Source organism: Poecilia reticulata, linkage group LG7, assembly GCF_000633615.1.
Source record: "Poecilia reticulata strain Guanapo linkage group LG7, Guppy_female_1.0+MT, whole genome shotgun sequence".
NCBI lineage: Eukaryota > Metazoa > Chordata > Actinopteri > Cyprinodontiformes > Poeciliidae > Poecilia > Poecilia reticulata.
The window spans coordinates 18,797,386-18,814,780 of NC_024337.1; the positions used below are offsets into that span (position 1 = coordinate 18,797,386).

At 38.3% G+C, this 17,395-nt stretch overlaps 1 protein-coding gene across 1 annotated transcript; it reads left to right on the plus strand.

Annotated features, from left to right (window-relative positions):
* The first annotated feature begins 921 nt into the window (after positions 1–921).
* LOC103467947 (monocarboxylate transporter 2-like) lies at positions 922–3,849 on the plus strand. Its single transcript, XM_008414708.1, has 6 exons — positions 922–1,001; positions 1,115–1,345; positions 1,513–1,573; positions 2,720–2,757; positions 3,149–3,558; positions 3,646–3,849. Exons 2-6 carry the CDS (start codon positions 1,129–1,131, stop codon positions 3,847–3,849), a joined length of 930 nt encoding a protein of 309 aa, XP_008412930.1. The 5' UTR covers positions 922–1,001; positions 1,115–1,128.
* The last annotated feature ends 13,546 nt before the right edge of the window (positions 3,850–17,395 follow it).

Below are 17,395 nucleotides of genomic sequence, written 5' to 3' on the forward strand. Positions count from 1 at the left end.
TATATATGTGTGTGTAATTTCCGTGAATTTAAGAAAGACATTTATTTTAGAAACAGAACCAAAGGTCAAGGCCAAATACGAAAGAAGTTTTAAAAATATCTGCAGCAAATTGGGAGCTCATCATGTCTCCACAGGAACGTTTTGGTGATAGCACGTTTAGGAGTTGTGCCAGAAAAACACATTTATGCCGGAAGACTTGTGCTTCTTTTTCTCTGTCAAAGGCCCTGATATCTTCAGAGACAGTTCTCTGGAAGATGGGGGGATAGTGCAAAGAGGAAAGATCAAAGTTCCCTCTCTGTGTGGACTAACCTTGTCATATAGGAAAAGACAAAGTGGTGCCCTTTATGCAAGAGGGAGTGTTCAAAGTTTTGGTACCTGGGTTAATAAAACGTTTGTCACATGTGGTTTTACTAAGATAGTTTCCCTGCTGAAAGAATGCCTTTTTCTAAAATGTTCAGCATAACTTTACACTCCTGCAAATAAATAAATAAAAATAAATAAAAGGCATGTTCTTAATTTGCATGGTTTCTAAAATCTTAAAACTCATAATTATTTTGTTTCTGTGCCGTGTTATACTTGGATGTCTAAATTAAATATCATTTCATTATTTTATGGCTTCTATGTGCTAATAAATTATGTGTTAAAACAGCAGTTTTAACACATAATCTGCAAAAAAACACCACAAAACTTACACAAATATATATCAGGCATAAAATGATGTGATAAAAAAACACATTCTGTAACTTTTAAAGGAAATGTTGCATTGCATGATGAAACTCTTATAACTCTCCACTTGATCTTTAGCTACCTGCTGAGGATTTATTTATTTTTTTTAGCTCCACGCCTCAGGAAGGGGCTACTCCTTTGCTTTTGTTGTGAACAGCCACTTGCATTTTTTGTGGAAGCACATGTGATGAGATCAAAGGACCTGCAGCAGGGTGCTGAGGGAGGAATCTATAGTTTCACAGGCTGCTCAGAATAGTTTTAAAGACCGCACAGAGGTGAGGAAAACAATCTGTTTATTAAGGAGTATAAAAACAGGGCCAGAATCTCTTTGGAAATTTGCACTTGCTTGTTCTCTGTGCACATCTTATTATCTGTTTCCACTTTCCAGTCTGAGGATTGAACATGCCACCTGCAGCAGCAACCAATCTAGGCTACACGCCACCAGATGGAGGCTGGGGATGGGCTGTCGCCTTTGCTGCTTTCATCTCCATAGGATTCTCTCATGCCTTTCCCAAGTCCCTCACCATCTATTTCAAGGAAATTCAGGAATATTTTTCAGTTTCCTACAGGGAGATTGCCTGGGTGTCCTCAGTCATGCTGCCATCTATGTATGCAGGCGGTCAAAGGCAGCCATAGGCTACTTTCACAAAAATTCAACAGTCACTTATAAAATTTGCTCTACTGGGACTAGTATGCTTGAACAGCTACATGCTAACAAAGCTTTTATTTATTTTTTTGTCGCTGATAGGATAACTGAATAAAGAGAAATGTTCTTCTCACATGCAGGCCCTGTCTGCAGTATGCTTGTAAACAGACATGGCAGCAGACCTGAGGTCATGGTCGGTGGGCTCATATTTTCTTGAGTAATATTTTTTGGGGCTTAATGTTTACTTATTTTGTTACTTTTGTTTAACAAACGTCATCTTTTTGTACGGTTAAGTTTTAGTATTGAAAGGTTGGTTAAGTTGTTCAGTTAGAACTGGCTTTGTTTCAGTTACTTGACCTTGTTTTCTTTCTCTGTGAGGTCACTGGCACTTGTTCAGTGGAATATATTAATGTTTGCCAAAATCGCTGCAAAATAAGACTGTCCTCAGAGTCTTTTATGTGACAGACAAAAACACAAAGTAGAACATATTCTTGAAATGGAAGAAAAAGGATGCATTGCTTTATAAATTCTTCACAGAAATATCTGAAAAATGTGTAATGCATGTATTCAGCTCCTTTGAGTCAATGCTTAAGTACCTGCAAGTGCAGCAATTACAGATCACATCTAGCGATAGCATCTTTTGTGTGTTTTTTCTTTACCTCAAGCTCAGTTAGATTGGATGAAGATCACTGGTACTCATCAATATTCATTTCTTGCCTCTGATTCTCACATCCTCACTATTTGGACTTTGACTGCTCCATTTTACTCTGTTGAAAACGTTTTGATATAAACCATGTTACTGTTTTATTTTGGGTTTATTTAGGGTTGTCCTGTCAAAAAATTAACTTACATCCCATTTTCAACTCTTTTTGCAATCCCTAGCAGGTTTTCAACCAGAATTGCCAAGATGCACCTACCTTTAAGACTTATCTCATTTATCTTATTCATAATACCTATGGGTGAAGGAGGTTCCTTCATGGGTTGCCAGCTTCCCACGGGTCACGTCAGTGTTTGGTGATGGCCAAATAAAAAATTTAAACGATTCTGTTGGAGTTTGGGCTGCTTATTTTTAATTGTTCTGCCAGAAAGGCAGCTTTGAATCTCTATCCAGCCATATCATCATCAAACATGGAGACTAACAGTTTAAAGACTCGTTAAGGGATTTGATCATAACAACAGCCAATTTCCAGCAACTAATCATAAATGTTGACCAAACAGAAGACATTTTTGGGGTGTTACTAGGAGTCAGTGGTTGTGATAAAGGATCCCACATATTGGCGTACATGGATGACAGTTTTCTGTCAACAGATTCTCCCACATGAGTTGTCGATCTCTCCTTCTCTACAGTTACCCCTTTCTGACCATTTCTCTGATTAAATCTCAATGTCTGACCTTTCACTTTAGACAAACCTCCATTTACATACATTTAGAAATGCTGGACGGCGCCCTGTAGGATGCTGCAACCTAAACATATTGTTTTAAATCATAATCTCTCTTTAAACCTCTCCACAACATTATCCCTGACCTGCCTGCTGCGTTCTTTTGTATTCATTTGCTAAACAACAATTTCATAGAACAGCTAGATTTGTACAGTGATTAAATTGAACACACAGAGTCTATTTCCTAAGTAACTTCTGAAATTAATTACTTGCACTAGATTTTATTTAGAGGTATTAAGTTAAAATGGACAAAATGCAATTGCTAAGAAATACTTAAAATCCTGTATCATTATTTTTCTGCTTCCCAATACGATGTGCTTTCTTTTCCTTTCAAAAGGTTTTGGTCTTGCCTTCAACCTGCAGTCAGCTCTGACAATCACTGGCACTTACTTTCAGGTCAAAAGGCCACTCGCAAATGGACTCGCTATGACTGGAAGTCCAGTTGTTCTTTCCACTCTGGCCCCTCTCAATCAGTTCCTTTTATATTCCTTTGGTGGGAGAGGGAGTTTCTCCGTCCTGTGGTCCATTGTTCTGAACCGCTGTGTGGCTGGTGCTTTGATGAGACCAGTTAATAAACAAGCCCGATCCCAGTCCAATAATGTCTCATCAGTGAGCAGGAGGAAAACCTCTGAAGAAGCTGCTGCTGTGGATATTAGCTCATTGTCTGCTAACCCTTCAGCTGAAGACAGCAAAAACAAGAGAAAAAGTCAGAGCTTTGTTTCCAGATATGTAGACATCAGGACCCCCGCATTTAATTTTTGTGAGCAATGTTCATGAAGTATAATTTTTGCAGAAACATAAGTTGACTTGTCGACTCTGCATTCTGTCTTTCAGGGGCCATGGTTAATGTTTTCGCGGACTATGTACTATGCATGTGGTGCGCTCATGCTGGTGCCCAGTGTCTTTCTCTTCATCATGCATTATTACAACTACAAGAAGCTAGATGAGGATTGCAGGCAGACTGTAAAAGTGGAAATAAGGACTTCTGAAGAGACAGTGAAACTTAAAATAAACCAGAATGAGAAAAACAAGCAATGAAACACAAGATTCAACTTTTTGATTCATAGTTTTAGATTAGAAACATTTGTCTGGAAATCTGAATTCTTGTAATTCTTTGAATGGCTAACTTTATATTTCCACATTTTGTCTTAAGTGTTTTTTATACAGTTACTTTCAAAAACATTCTTACACATGTGAAAAAGTTTAGTTATTTATTCTATAATTTTAGGTGACAGACCTACACAAAATAGAGCAAATATGCTTTCTTTTGAAAAGAAAATTATACACAATTTACATTTAGACTCATATGTTGGATGTCGCAGAGCATCATGTTTTAAGTATTCCCCAGACTGAAATGAGCTTGTTTGATTAAACCTGTTTCCCTTCCCGATAGTTTAGGTAAACACCTATATTTCTTTATTATATGTTGAAAGTTTGGGGTTATTTCAGCACAGAGCAGTTTATTGTTTATATCCTAATCTCCTAATCCTAATCTGTTTATTTATTGTTGTTATGTAAAATTGAGCTAATAACACATGCATGCAACAGTTTTCCTATATTTATTTCTCAAAGAAATAAAGGAAACCATATATCATTTTTGCTTTACAGTTATGCATTACCCAGTCTTGGTCTTTATTAAAGCTTCAATAAAGAATATATAAATATGTAGCCTAAAAGAGTTAGTAAAAATTTAAGGTGTATACTTTTGCAATGTTCTGTACCTGTACTGTTAAAGTCTGACACCGCAAAAGTTGATTAACTTTTGCGGTGCTTTATGAGAGGCATAAAGCAATCAGTTCACCTTTTATCCACTAGATGGCAATGAACCCTATCATGAAAAAATAAAAGCTAGAACATACAGTACAATATCTCTTCAACTAAGCTGCAGTTATTAGGTCTTTACAGCATCGAGTTCTTTAATTCAGGTGATGACCCTCTCCATTAAAATGATGAGTGTAATTATCTGCATGTTTCCTGTACAAAATTTCTCATCTTATCTCTGCACTTACTCTGGCCTTAAATTTTAATTCCCCTAAAGGAGAAGAAAAAAATAAAACCTGTTTTTTGTTCGTGTTCCAGTCTGCAGTAAAATTAGTTTTCGGTGTCATGGGGATCGGTAAAAGCTGTTCTGCTTCTGCTTTTGCTGAAGTAATAAAAATTCCCTTTTATGTTAGCGAAATATTTCAGAATGATCTTTTGAATAAGAGCAGAGAACTCTATGTGCATTTAAATAATAAGCATTCATTTACGTGCGGCTGAACCATTGAAACGCTTTCCTTAACCTTACTGGCACTAAAAAAAAGCATTGTGCGTCTTACAGATTGAATAGAACCACAGGACTGACCTGCACATATTCTGGTATTTTAAAATAGGCTTCAGTATTTTGTGTATCTTTAATGGGCAACTATTATGTGAAGTTGAAATTCTGACTCATGCTTCATCAAAGTGAAAATACCTGAAAGGAAATACAATCTGTGATCTTGAGCCAGGTCAACTCTTCTCCTCATAGGTTAATCGTTTTAAGCCCACGCACTATATGATTGCAGTACTCCTCCTCCTCTTGTACACACAATGCAATATTTCAGGGGCAAGCAATCTGAAAGCAAAACATTGTCATTATTACGGATATATGCTTAAATGTCCCATCTGTATTATGTCCCTGGAAGGTTTGTATTGACTTACTTTATAGAGGGATGAAGCTCTATTATAAAAGCGAATCGATAGCTTTATTCACAGCGTTGGAGGCCACTGTAAATCCCTGTCTCATGGATGGCTGGTGTTCTCTTTGGAATATGGCTTAATTTCAATCAGTTAAACATCATTGGTTCAGGATTGAGCAGGGCGGCATCAGTTCCACTTGGTGGCTTTTCAAACTGTTAATGTCACTTACATATGTAGCACAAAGGCAGAATCATAGCGCAAGGCCAACACACTCCATTTCAGGACGTTTATTCAAATATTCAGTAAAATTATCTCTTATTACAATAAATTTGAAGACAAGATCTTTTCAACCAAACACACTTCTTTTTCATACATGGAAAAAAAAAATCACATCAATGTGTGAATGTATTTTTTTACTGTACAAGTGGGCCATTAAAAGGTGAATAATATAATTTTTAACTCAAAGCTAAGTAGCCATAAAATACAATATTGTAAATAGATCCCATTTGCAACATTGGGTCTAACATTCATGCGTCAAACTCCCTGAGTTTTCTAAGTAAATATATAAGTATGAGACTCCTGAAGCTCTGGATTGATGTGCACTTCAAGGTGTCTTTGAGAAATGTCTGCTTATTAAAACATGAGAATGTCAAACCAAATTTGGTACTTATTACAACAGTATGTTAACCCTCACTGTGCATGTTGAACTCAAAACAGAAGGGAGTTTTATGCTATTAAAAGCTGGAAATCTGAAAAGGTCAAAGCTGGCCAAACCGTGGTTTTTTGGACCAGTGACAGTGTAAGAGGACATTTGAGTTAATTAGTTTTCACTGTTTCAGACATCAACTATAATCTTACAGTTTATAGTCTAATGAATGGACACAAAGCGAGCGAGAGAGAGAGAGTGAGGATCGCCAATTAGCGATAGCTCCCAAACGCTCTGTCTCAACTCCTCGCTGAACAGCTTGAACATAATCACCGTGATGAACTGTGACTGATGTCAGTAAATCTGCCCTTAATTGGGAGCAGAAAGATTGAATCCAGGGACCTCGTTGACTAATCCTGATGATGCTGAGACATCTGGCTGAAACCCCGCTGCTGGTTAAAGCAGTCAAACCCGGGTTCTGCTCCAACCGTAAAGCGGGGATGTTTGCAAGTGAAGTAGTGCCACTTTCTGGTTAACTCAACGTGTTCCCCAAATAATCTCTGCTAATCTTCTTTATCCATGACTGCAGAACTAAGCTGTCTACACAATGTTTGCTCTCAGAGGAAGGGTAATGAATACCAGAGACTTTCAGAGGCCCCATGAAAATAAACACCAATAGTTGGGGCAGCTAACATGGTCGCACCGGGAATGTTGACATGTTCTAACAGGCAGAGGGGCCCGTAAGGACTCAATCAGACAACAGACACTATCCCCTCCTCGAGTCTGTCCTCCCTGATAGAACACAAGATTTACTGGGGTTGTTTGGTGAAAACAAAGCACTTGGCTCTCAACATCACTGTCTTGTCAAAGAGCTACTACGACTTACAGATCACTGATAATCACAGAGAGCCCCAGTCAGTCAGTCACTCCATCGGGTCTTTATTCCAGACACATGAGAAGGTGCTTAGTGAAAATATAAAACAAACAAGATAATAAAAGGAAGAAAGAAAGAAAGAAAAAAACAACAGCATTTAGTGGAAATTAAAATACTAATTTCAAATACACTGAATTTTTGCATAACCATCTGAAATCTCTAGAAATCAACCTTCGTTAAATAAAAATAGTTTGCCCAGTCAACAGTTCTCGAATTTGTGCACGCTAATGATCTAATATATTTAGATTTCTTCACCTATGTAAGTATGTGGATACTTGTTGGAATGCAATAAAATGTGTATTTCGAATATGTATTGTTAAGAACTAGTGAACAAGAAAAAAAAATACTTTCTGCCCCTCAAACTCTTTACAAATGTAAAACATTGTCAACTGTTCAGGAAAAAGGTTTAGTTTGCATTTATGTGCAACACACCTGACAGAAAGTAACTCTATTCCATATGCCATATATCAGGGTTGAGTGTTTCACAACATTATTTGCTATACGGGGCATATGAAAGCAAAGCAAACACGAACTCAGTTTAAAAATAACAAACACAGAGGGTTAAAAATAGATTTGAAAATGTACCCCCAGTTTCCTGGAGAGAGAGAGATAGCGAGAGTCAGACAGTGTGATTTCAAAGGCACTTTTTTCTTTAGGTCTGGGCCTGAAACAAGAATCAGCTGTGAACTGAAGCGCATAAAGATCCAYGATGACGTGAGCAAGCAGCAAATATAAACAGACAGCGGTCACTATTCAGGGAAGATCTCTAAATGTTTTTTGTAAGTGTTTCTTAACTGCAAGTGCAGAAGAAGCAATTTACGAATTTCACAGACTCAATTCCTATTTTATTTCTGCCACAAACGGTTTGAGCTTAGTAATAGTTCTCATCTTAGAAAGAAAGAGAAAAAGTCCAGATATTAAAGTCTGTGCCTGGTCAATAGTGACGGTAAGATTATTACTGGCTGAGGATTTAACGCATGATGAGGTGAAATTGCAGGTTTCTGGACAAGTGTTTGATAAAACCGTTTTAGTATTAGGCTGTAGAAAATGATCAACTCTCCAAATTTAATTGCAATATACATGCATCATTTTTATTTTTTCTTTCCCCCGGAAAATTTTCTACTTAAATATTGTTTAATTAAATATCATCTGCGTTTATGTGATAAGCAAAATATTTAAAATTCATTACTATGCGCCCAAGGGACAGCATACTCAACTCAAAACAAAACCTGTGGCACACCCCTCGACTGAGGAGCAAATGAGGAGGCAGGGTTACCAACAGCAACAGGATGAGTCCTCTTAGTGTGGCAGGAGGAAAATAATTTCAGGGATGACCCAGATATATTCACAGGCTGTCTGAGTCTGTGTGTTTCAGGACACTGCCTAGCTTTAAGTCACCGGAGTGCAACACTGATATTTAACTTTCTTCAAAACCAATACAATGTCTGTCACCAGGGAATTATTGGACAAAAGAATCAGTTTAAAGCAGGGGTGCCCAAAGTCGGTCCTCGAGGGCTGGCATCCTGCATGTTTTAGTTTTCTCCCTGGTGGTAGTTACAACCTTTTCAGCATCACAATGTTCTCCTTAAGCCTCTAATGAGCCATCATTTGATCCAGGTGCGTTAAACCAGGGAGAGAACCATGTAGGATGCCGGCCCTCCAGGACCGACTTTGGGCACCCCTGGTTTAAAGTAATTTTAACCTGAACTATTATTCCTAATAAAAAATGCAATTTAGATGCCTAAATTTTCTAAAACCACGTAGCTAATGCAATATAAACACTCCAAAAAAAAAAGATAAAAATGATAAATTAAGTACTTTAATTGATGATTCTTTTTTGTATTTGCTTTCATATCTGCAATTCTGCAACACACTGTGATTTTATCTCTGAATGGTGCTATATAAATAGTTTACTTACTTGATTGGGAAAAGTAGTACATTGCCTTCTCCTAAAACACAAAACTTGGAGCACATAGAAAGAGGGCCTTAGGAAGAAAAACAGACCCACAGCATCACAGATCCTCCACCATGCTCAGCAGTGACTTTGTCAGATATTTATCTTTTGTTTTAGGCCAACAAACACGGCAAACCCATCTGTCATGTTTGTTGCCAAAGAACTTCGTCTTCCTGCCAGTGGCCCAAAGAACACAGTTTCAGTAAGTCCCTGTAGCGTTTGCAAACTCCACACGTTTTTGTATTTAATGATGGCACAGAAAAGTGTTTTTTTCTAGTGTAGAGAAGGTGGAGCTCGATGGATAAATGTCTCCCTGCAAAACCGATACGTCCCAATGCGTGAGATGTATCGGTGTATTATCAGTTTCAAGTCTCTCAACACTTTTCTTTCCATCTGAAGAAAAAATATATTTTTATGGAATTAAAAAGAGAACTTTCTTGTACTTTTAAAAGACAAGAATACAATGAGAAGAAATTCTCACAATGAAGGCATTCAGACTTCGCTGACTAACTGTATTGGACGTAGTCATTAAAAGAACCAATTGTAGAACTATTCAGGTTTTCTTTAGTTGATAAAAGTAACCCAATATGGTCTTTCTCCTTCTATGTAAAGTTAAAACTCTGTTTCCATAAATATTTGAAATGTATAAACATCTGACTTGACTTGCGAGAAAGCTGGCTAAAATATGTGAACATTTCGCCAGAGATTTGTAAGGTCCTGATGTCCCCCCAAAAAACGGATGAATTAATGAGACACCTTGCACTTAGCCTTGGATCTTGTTGTTTCACCTCTCTGTGAACCGGAATGGGTCCCTTGACCTGCAGTTCTAAACGTCTGGGTTCTCAGCTCAGTGGGCAGAGGATCTCTGTACAGCATTTATTCGACCCGGCCTCAAGGTTATTTCTCTGTGGAAAGCACTGACTCTTTTCATCCTGCCACATACGTTCCTCTCTTTGAAATTCAGATCTGAAAAAAAAAGAAGAAAAATATATTTTTGAAAGATTAAAGAATATTATGGTGACCAAATTTGAACCTAGCTGATCCAGGATTGGTTAGTTCAGCTGGGCACAAAGTCTTGTCTTGCCCTTCGCTTACTGCCCAGTCAATCTTTCTGTGTCTTTCTCCATATCTCCTTCATCACTCTTCATCAATGACTCAGCTCTCAAAAGCACACTCGAGAAATTGTTTTTGTCACAATCTACATTACGTAGACATTAGGAAAATAAACACATTCTACAATTTTTTCAAGACCTTGTCTTCAAAATTCTTCAAAGGACAGAGAATAAATAACATTCCAGAGAGAAATATCAACRTCTGGAGCCAGTGTGTTTCTTTCACTGTGGTACTCTAAAGAGAAAACAGATAACCTTCACATGCATCTTAATTACGCAAAACCTACTTCCAAATATTTTACAACAGCTTCTTTTTCATTGACAATCAGTTTGTGGAATTAAAGATGATTTAAATCTACTGAATCAAGGCATCTTGTAGCAGAATGTTGAAGGGTTTAAATGTTTGAGGTCAGGATTTTTGCATTTCTTAACTCTACACAAGTAGCAAACATCCAGTTGGCATGTAAATAGCATCTAAGGGTTGCCATGGAGACTGAGAGACCCAGAGACGTGACAATTTGCTGCAGTTCTTAAACAGCCAGTCTTGGTTACAAGCCAAACCGGAACCAATACATATGAATGCTTGTCCAATCTAGCAGAGATATAAAAGAAATAAAAGAAAAAAAAAATAAATAAATAAATAAAAAAAAGAAATGAAAGCGCAGAGAGCCAATTTAAACATGTGTCTCTCCACACACTTAATCCTTACAAATATAAAATTATTGATTACTCATTGGAAACTCATAGAAAATGGAATGAACTTTGAAAAGGTTACATTTCAAACAAGCTGTGCTTAACTGACTCAGGACTTTGTGGACTGGTACCAGCAGAACCACCTCCTGGTCAACATGAGGAAAACCAAGGAGTGGCTTCAGCATCTTTTTTTTTATTATTGCACCCATATATAAAAGGCTGGTGAGAGCCATGAAAAACACAAACACACATAAAATCTCTCTACAGCAGGAATCAAAACAGCAAAGAAAAGGAAAGGAAACTTTGGTACAAACACCAACTRAAACAATCAGACCTAAATGACACAACAATCACATTCCCAACATATCACCCAGTAGATTTGTTATCTGTGATGTAGTTTAAACATTTCTTTTGTTACGTCTCTTTTAATTTTTAAATATTGTCAAAATGAAGTTTGAATTTACTACATTTTCCCTGTGAGTTGATGAGAATCGGCAACGGATTGGATTTTGACCACACCTTGTAATAAAGACAATAAAATCTAAATACCTAACAATGGAGGAGATTTAAAATATGATTACATAGAGGTATGTACTTATATCTAACGTATGCTACATAAATATATCAATAATTTAGTTTAAGGCCCATTTATTACATTTTTACCARGACTCCACAGACATTAAAATAAATTTGCAGCTCAATGTCTTCCTATGGAGCTAAAGAAGAGGGGGTGAAATTTTAACCCACTTTCTCCAGCTATTTTGTGTCTAAACCATTCCCTGAGGGAAATATCTGGCTCTTTATCTACTAAACACTTTACTGTGTTCATCAGATAAACTCTGACTGTGTCTGTTTGATGCTTGGTTTTGTGAAGCGGGTCTTGTTTTTTTCTTTCACCTCCTTTCTTCAAACAGCTTCTGCTGTGGCCAAAAAGCAGTACACGRTGAAACAGTGAGAGTAAACAGAACATAAAAGATGCAGGACGGGCAGCTGAACAAGGTGCTCAAGCTCACCAGTGGAGTTTTGAAAAGCTGCGGGGAGCTGCAGACTTAGCAGATAATTCTCTGTAGGTTTGTCRCTACAAGTGAACTCGTTCRTGCTCTTACAAAATTGACATGGTAACATCTCTGTTGAGTTCAGTTTACTAAGATTTTGACATGTCATTCTCCCCCCAATCTAAATCAAGTCTCAAGTCTGTCCCCTCACTCAAGTCTCTCAAGACTGAACTCGACATCCTTACTTTGTATGCGTACCACCTAGTCAGCCAAAAACGTTGAATTGCTTTGCTGTGCATTGAATTCATTATTCTTAAGCCTAATTTAACTCATGAATATTTGACATATTTATCTTTGTCCTAGTATTCAAATCCAAACATGAAATTGCTTTAATGTATTTGTGTATTTTGAAATCCACGAATGTATTATATTTACCAAGCAGAATTATAATTATGCATTTATGTTTAAAGAACAAAATAATAGTAGGCTAACACAAGCTGGGGTTGAAGTTAGGAAAAAAACAAAAATAAAATGTTTTTCTGTTGAAGATTTGATCCATTCATCAAGGATCCGRCTGTAGGAGCAACCCATTCAGGGTTTTCCTGCCAGAAGAGATATTTTTAGTCCCTGAAGGGAATTCTGGGTCTGTCCCAGGTTCTGCTCCCAGTGTGATTTTCATGRGAAACCTCCAAAGGGAGCCATCCTAATCAGATGCTCACCCCACTTTAACTGACTACTTTCAATGCAGAGGAGCAGTTTCTCCTCCAAGTCTCCAGACACCCTGAGTCCAGTCAACCAACGAAAGAAGCTGGTGAGGGTCGGACCACACGGTGTAAAAAAATAAATAAAACGTATCTAATTTACAGTAAATAACACGGTAAAATTCTGGCTGGTATTTAGACAGACTAGTGAAACAAAAGCTTCAAATTTGAAGTGTATTTAAAATGATACCAGGTTATCAATGAGTGAAAAAGATGTATGGATTGAAGCAAAGTTTGCTACATTAGGAAGGCTCACTTATAAAACAGAGATTCATGGTGCATGACAACACCATGCTAACCCAGTTGGGTTTCAAGTATTTTTTAGCCAGAAGCCCAAGTCCAGTCTAAAATCTTTTTCGCAACTTAAACGCAAATCTGTGTGCTTTCATAAAGYGACGCTGGCCATGGAATTTGATCTCAAAGTGTATGCTTGAAATAAATGAAATCATGAAAATGATCAAAACCAACATTGATCTCGACCCAGTATCTCTTCTCTTGGGTCTACAGAGCAAAGACTTTAAAAACAGTAAGAGTAGGTTCCTATAATATTCTAACATTTTGTGTTTTCAAGAAAATTTTACTGCAATGCCATCCATCCATCCATTTTCTTCCGCTTATCCGGGGTTGAGTCGCGGGAGCAGCAGCTTCAGAAGGGAGGCCCAGACTTCCCTCTCCCCAGCTGTCCCAGGCCAGCCGAGAGACATAGTCCCTCCAGCGTGTCCTGGGTCTTCCCCGAGGCCTCCTCCCGGTGGGACGTGCCCGGAACACCTCACCAGGGAGGCGTCCAGGAGGCATCCTGATGTTCCACGTCCGAAGAGCCAGCTTCTGCAGCCGAGGATCAGACCGCCAGGGTCCCCTCCCTCGGTTGTCGCCCATAGCACAATGCACCCGACCCCTTTGGCCCCTCCGACAGGTGGTGAGCCCATCGGAAGGGGGACCCACGTCTCCTCTTCGGGCTGAGCCAGGCGCTCGCCATCGTGCCCCACCTCCAGGCCTGGCTCCAGAGTGGGGCCCCGGTGACCYGCGTCCGGGCGAGGGAAAACCAAGTCCAAAGTTTGTGTCCATCATAATGGGTCTTCGGGCTGCGCTTTGTCTGGTTCCTCACYTACTGMAATGGACTTTTTAAAATGADTTGTAAACTCTAAGACTGATATATTTAACTGCATATTGGAGCCCTTCTAGGACTATACTGAAGGACAGCATCTTGTCTCAAGTTTTTATTAAGTTGCAGACGATGAAAGATGATGAAAACATGTAAGCCATCTAACTTTTGTTGTTTTTTTCCTCTGTTTTTTAGTAAATTGGAGCTTTTGTGTTGTRTTTCGCTCTTAAAAATGAAAATTGGTAAATGTATTTTTGGRAAAAAAAATTACTTGTAGAGACAAGTCTAATTTTGTGGTGCAGGCATTCATTCAGACTAGCAAARCTGCTACTATTGGACTTAAGTTTTCCCAAAGGGATACAAATGGGACACATTATGGCTCATATAGAGACAGCCATATCTTGAATGCAGACAAAAGAAGACCTTAAACCCCCAAACTCTCAATCATGGCAAATGCTTGGACAGGAAATTGAGACGCAAAGAAAAAGGACTTAATGAGATTATAGTTACCCATAATTAACAATCTGTAAAACACATTTCCCAAAACCAGGACCAGAGCTGTTCTTTTTGTCTGCTGTCAAGCCGAAGAATGCGCGAATTATCACGCAAACACACATTTAGCCCACTTTTCAGAGTCGACAATGCAAAGTCTCTGACCAATATCCTTAATCTGCCACTCAAAATACATTTAGCCTTTGTGAGAACAAATGTGCATGCCGAAAGACGGGTTTTTGGGGACTCAACAGCTTATTAGAACAATTGTTCCTCTTTATCTGTTGAACACAGACAACCACTAAAGCTTTCATGTCTGGGGACAGCAGTGTTGTTTTGTGTGTTTTACAGGAAGAACACAAGGATTTTCTTGCGGATTATAATCTCTCCTCTGGATTTCACTCTGAATTACAATGCTACATAAGCAAATTTTGTTGAATGACTGAGGGGAGGACAGACTGCGGTGTTTACACTTTGCGCACTCAGATATAATCTATAGCATTTGGATGCTGACAAGTAAGTGGGCTGTGTTATCAGTCTATCAGGGTGAAACACTTGAGTGACCAATCTGAACCAAGAKATATCATTGTAAGATTTTATTTAATTCCTCAGCYGTGATTTGAAACAATTCTATTGAATTTAAGATCGTTCCCAATCTCCCCTCTGCAGAATCCCGTAATAGGCATTCCAGAGGCAAGTCCCAAAGGATTGACACCAGGCATGGGCTCAGACTGCAGGCATGACAGAGAGACTAGGCATAGAAAGGGAGAAGAGCAGAAATAATTATAAGAGCAAGTGAAGCGTAGCAGCTTGTCCGTGGCTCAAAATGAAAAGCAGGATGAAACATGATGGTGCAAATCAGCCGCAAACCCGCATACAGTACCTACCTGACTCATTCACCACATCTGGATAATTACACTCTAGGATCCTTGTTATACTTGGATTCCGTAACCGAGCTGCGTCATTTACCCATTTCTGGCTAGCACCACGACAAATTAAGTGTACCATTACCTCGAATTGAAAATGTCAAAGAGAGAAGCAGGGATGGAGACTGCAGCTTTCTTTGGAGACGCAGGAAACAATGTCTAAGTTATTYTGATAACTGAAGTGTTTTATGTTATTTTTATTGATGCTTGTCTGCGCTAGAAGAGTTTACAGGATACTCGCCTTTKTGGCTGTGAATGGGTGCTGCATCAGCTGAAGTGAATGAATGTTTTCAGAAAGTCTTTGTGTTTCAAGGACAGTCTGGCTGACATCATGGGGTTTTGACTGTCACAGCTGCTTCTTTAAGCCAGAGCTGTGTGATTAAATTCCCATTCTTTTTCTGCAGASACATGGAACGATTTGGAAACCTATAAACCATATGGACAAGTCAATAAAGTGTCTTTAACTGAGACCTTCTTGGCTCGCTCAGGAGGAAATTACCACAGGATGCCTTTGCAAGCAGGGTACAGTATGTATTAACAAGGTTACCTTTTGTTTTTGCATACAATTACTTCAGCTAAGTCTTTTGAATTGCAACTTAGGGGGAAACTCAGAGCTAAGACTAGCTAGTGAGATTTCTAAAAGGTTCTGTCAAAGGTTTTTGTCCAGTAAACAATTGCCCTGATGCGAACAGCCCTTTAAGTGTCTTCCTTTGGTTGATATGTGGATTACTTATAGGAAAATCAAGACAAAACAGATTTCAATAATGATTAAATATATCCAGTTTCAAATTGAAAAGCTATTTTTTTTTTTTTACCTTTGCACCACATTAGCAATGATTTTACAATTWGAAATATGAAAAATGCCATGGACTGAACATACCCAACAAAATAATAGAAAATATTTATAAAACATGCACCTATTGAAATGTTTTGTCTCTGACACCAATCCCAGTCATTTAAGAATATATTGCTAGTACTTAGTGCGTCACAGACCGGTATCTCTGAAAATCAATCCCATACATCGTCTTATAACATTGGTAGCTTTAGAGTGCAGTAAAATAGCACATAAAATCCCATCCCTTTTACAAATCATTCYTGGTGATGTTCCATATGATGCAGACACTTTTATTCCTCTTCCTTTTCTCGAAAGCAACAGAGATTTTGTTTTGGCGGAAGTTTCTTCAGGACAGCCGATATCTGCCATCCTTTTATGGCTCAACACAAATACRAAAGCTACTTTAATGTTCCAACAGCACATCACCTGAAATGTGAATATTGTATTTTTGTTTAAAGGGTTAACATGTAGTCTGCTGAAGTGCTTAGTTACTGTTTGCATGTTCATTCTCTGTTTTKATATGACTTTTTGACAATTCAAYATATAGCATGTGTCAAGATAGACCCAGTTAATGATGTGCAAACAAAACTGACATTTTGAAAAATGTGATATGTGRAACTAGTGATGTGCTTCACTAACTAAAATGTTAGTAATGCTAACCCTAAAGCTCTGATCATACACATTTCCTATGCTAAACACTACACCTGCATAGTATTTAGCAGAACCTAATACTAAGGTGCTACAACCATGTTGACTGTAAACACTAAATGACCTGTACTTGTATAATGCTTATCTAGTCCAAAGGAGCACAAAGTGCTTTACTGCATTCAGTCATCCATGCACACGTTCACATGCTCATGGTGGTGAGCTCCATTTTAGCCACAGCTGCCCTGGTGGCAGCGGGACAGAAACGAGGCTGCTCACCAGCACCACCAGGACCTCTAACCAACACCAACAAGCAAGACAGGTGAAGTGTCTTGCCTAAAGCCTAYAAGACRGATTYGTTCCACTGTCATTCCACTTACTGTAAMAAAGTTAAAAATATACTTTGTTTTTGTAGTATACCAACCTCGATATGTTCTATTTGTTATTGCACACCTACCTGTCTGGTGGCGCTTCATCAAGTGATTCTTTGGAAAAGATTTCTCACTCATGGTTTCAGTTTTATAGTTGTTGATATGACATCAGTAAATTTAAACTGTTTAGTAYTACAGTCTGTAGTTCAACAGCAGTGCATTCGGGGTACACAACAAATGTCATTTGTGGCATTGCATCATGGGAGGAGAATGTGAGGATACAAAAAAGAACTGCAGAATAAACTCTTTACCCACTTCAAAATAAGAGCATGAACATAAATGTCTAACTACTTGAATAATTYTTAAGCGGCGATAACCAAAACTTCAACACAAATGTCAAACTTTATTCAACTAAAAGTTCACAAAACGGCCAAACTGCAGAGGTCAAAGGGCGGGA

Excerpts from the sequence above, each read along its gene's own strand:
- LOC103467947 (XM_008414708.1), top strand. The coding sequence starts at position 1,129 with ATGCCACCTGCAGCAGCAACCAATCTAGGCTACACGCCACCAGATGGA. Across the intron at positions 1,346-1,512 it reads GCCATCTATGTATGCAGGCG|GCCCTGTCTGCAGTATGCTT; the intron begins GTCAAAGGCAGC and ends TCTCACATGCAG. Across the intron at positions 1,574-2,719 it reads CCTGAGGTCATGGTCGGTGG|TTACCCCTTTCTGACCATTT; the intron begins GCTCATATTTTC and ends CCTTCTCTACAG.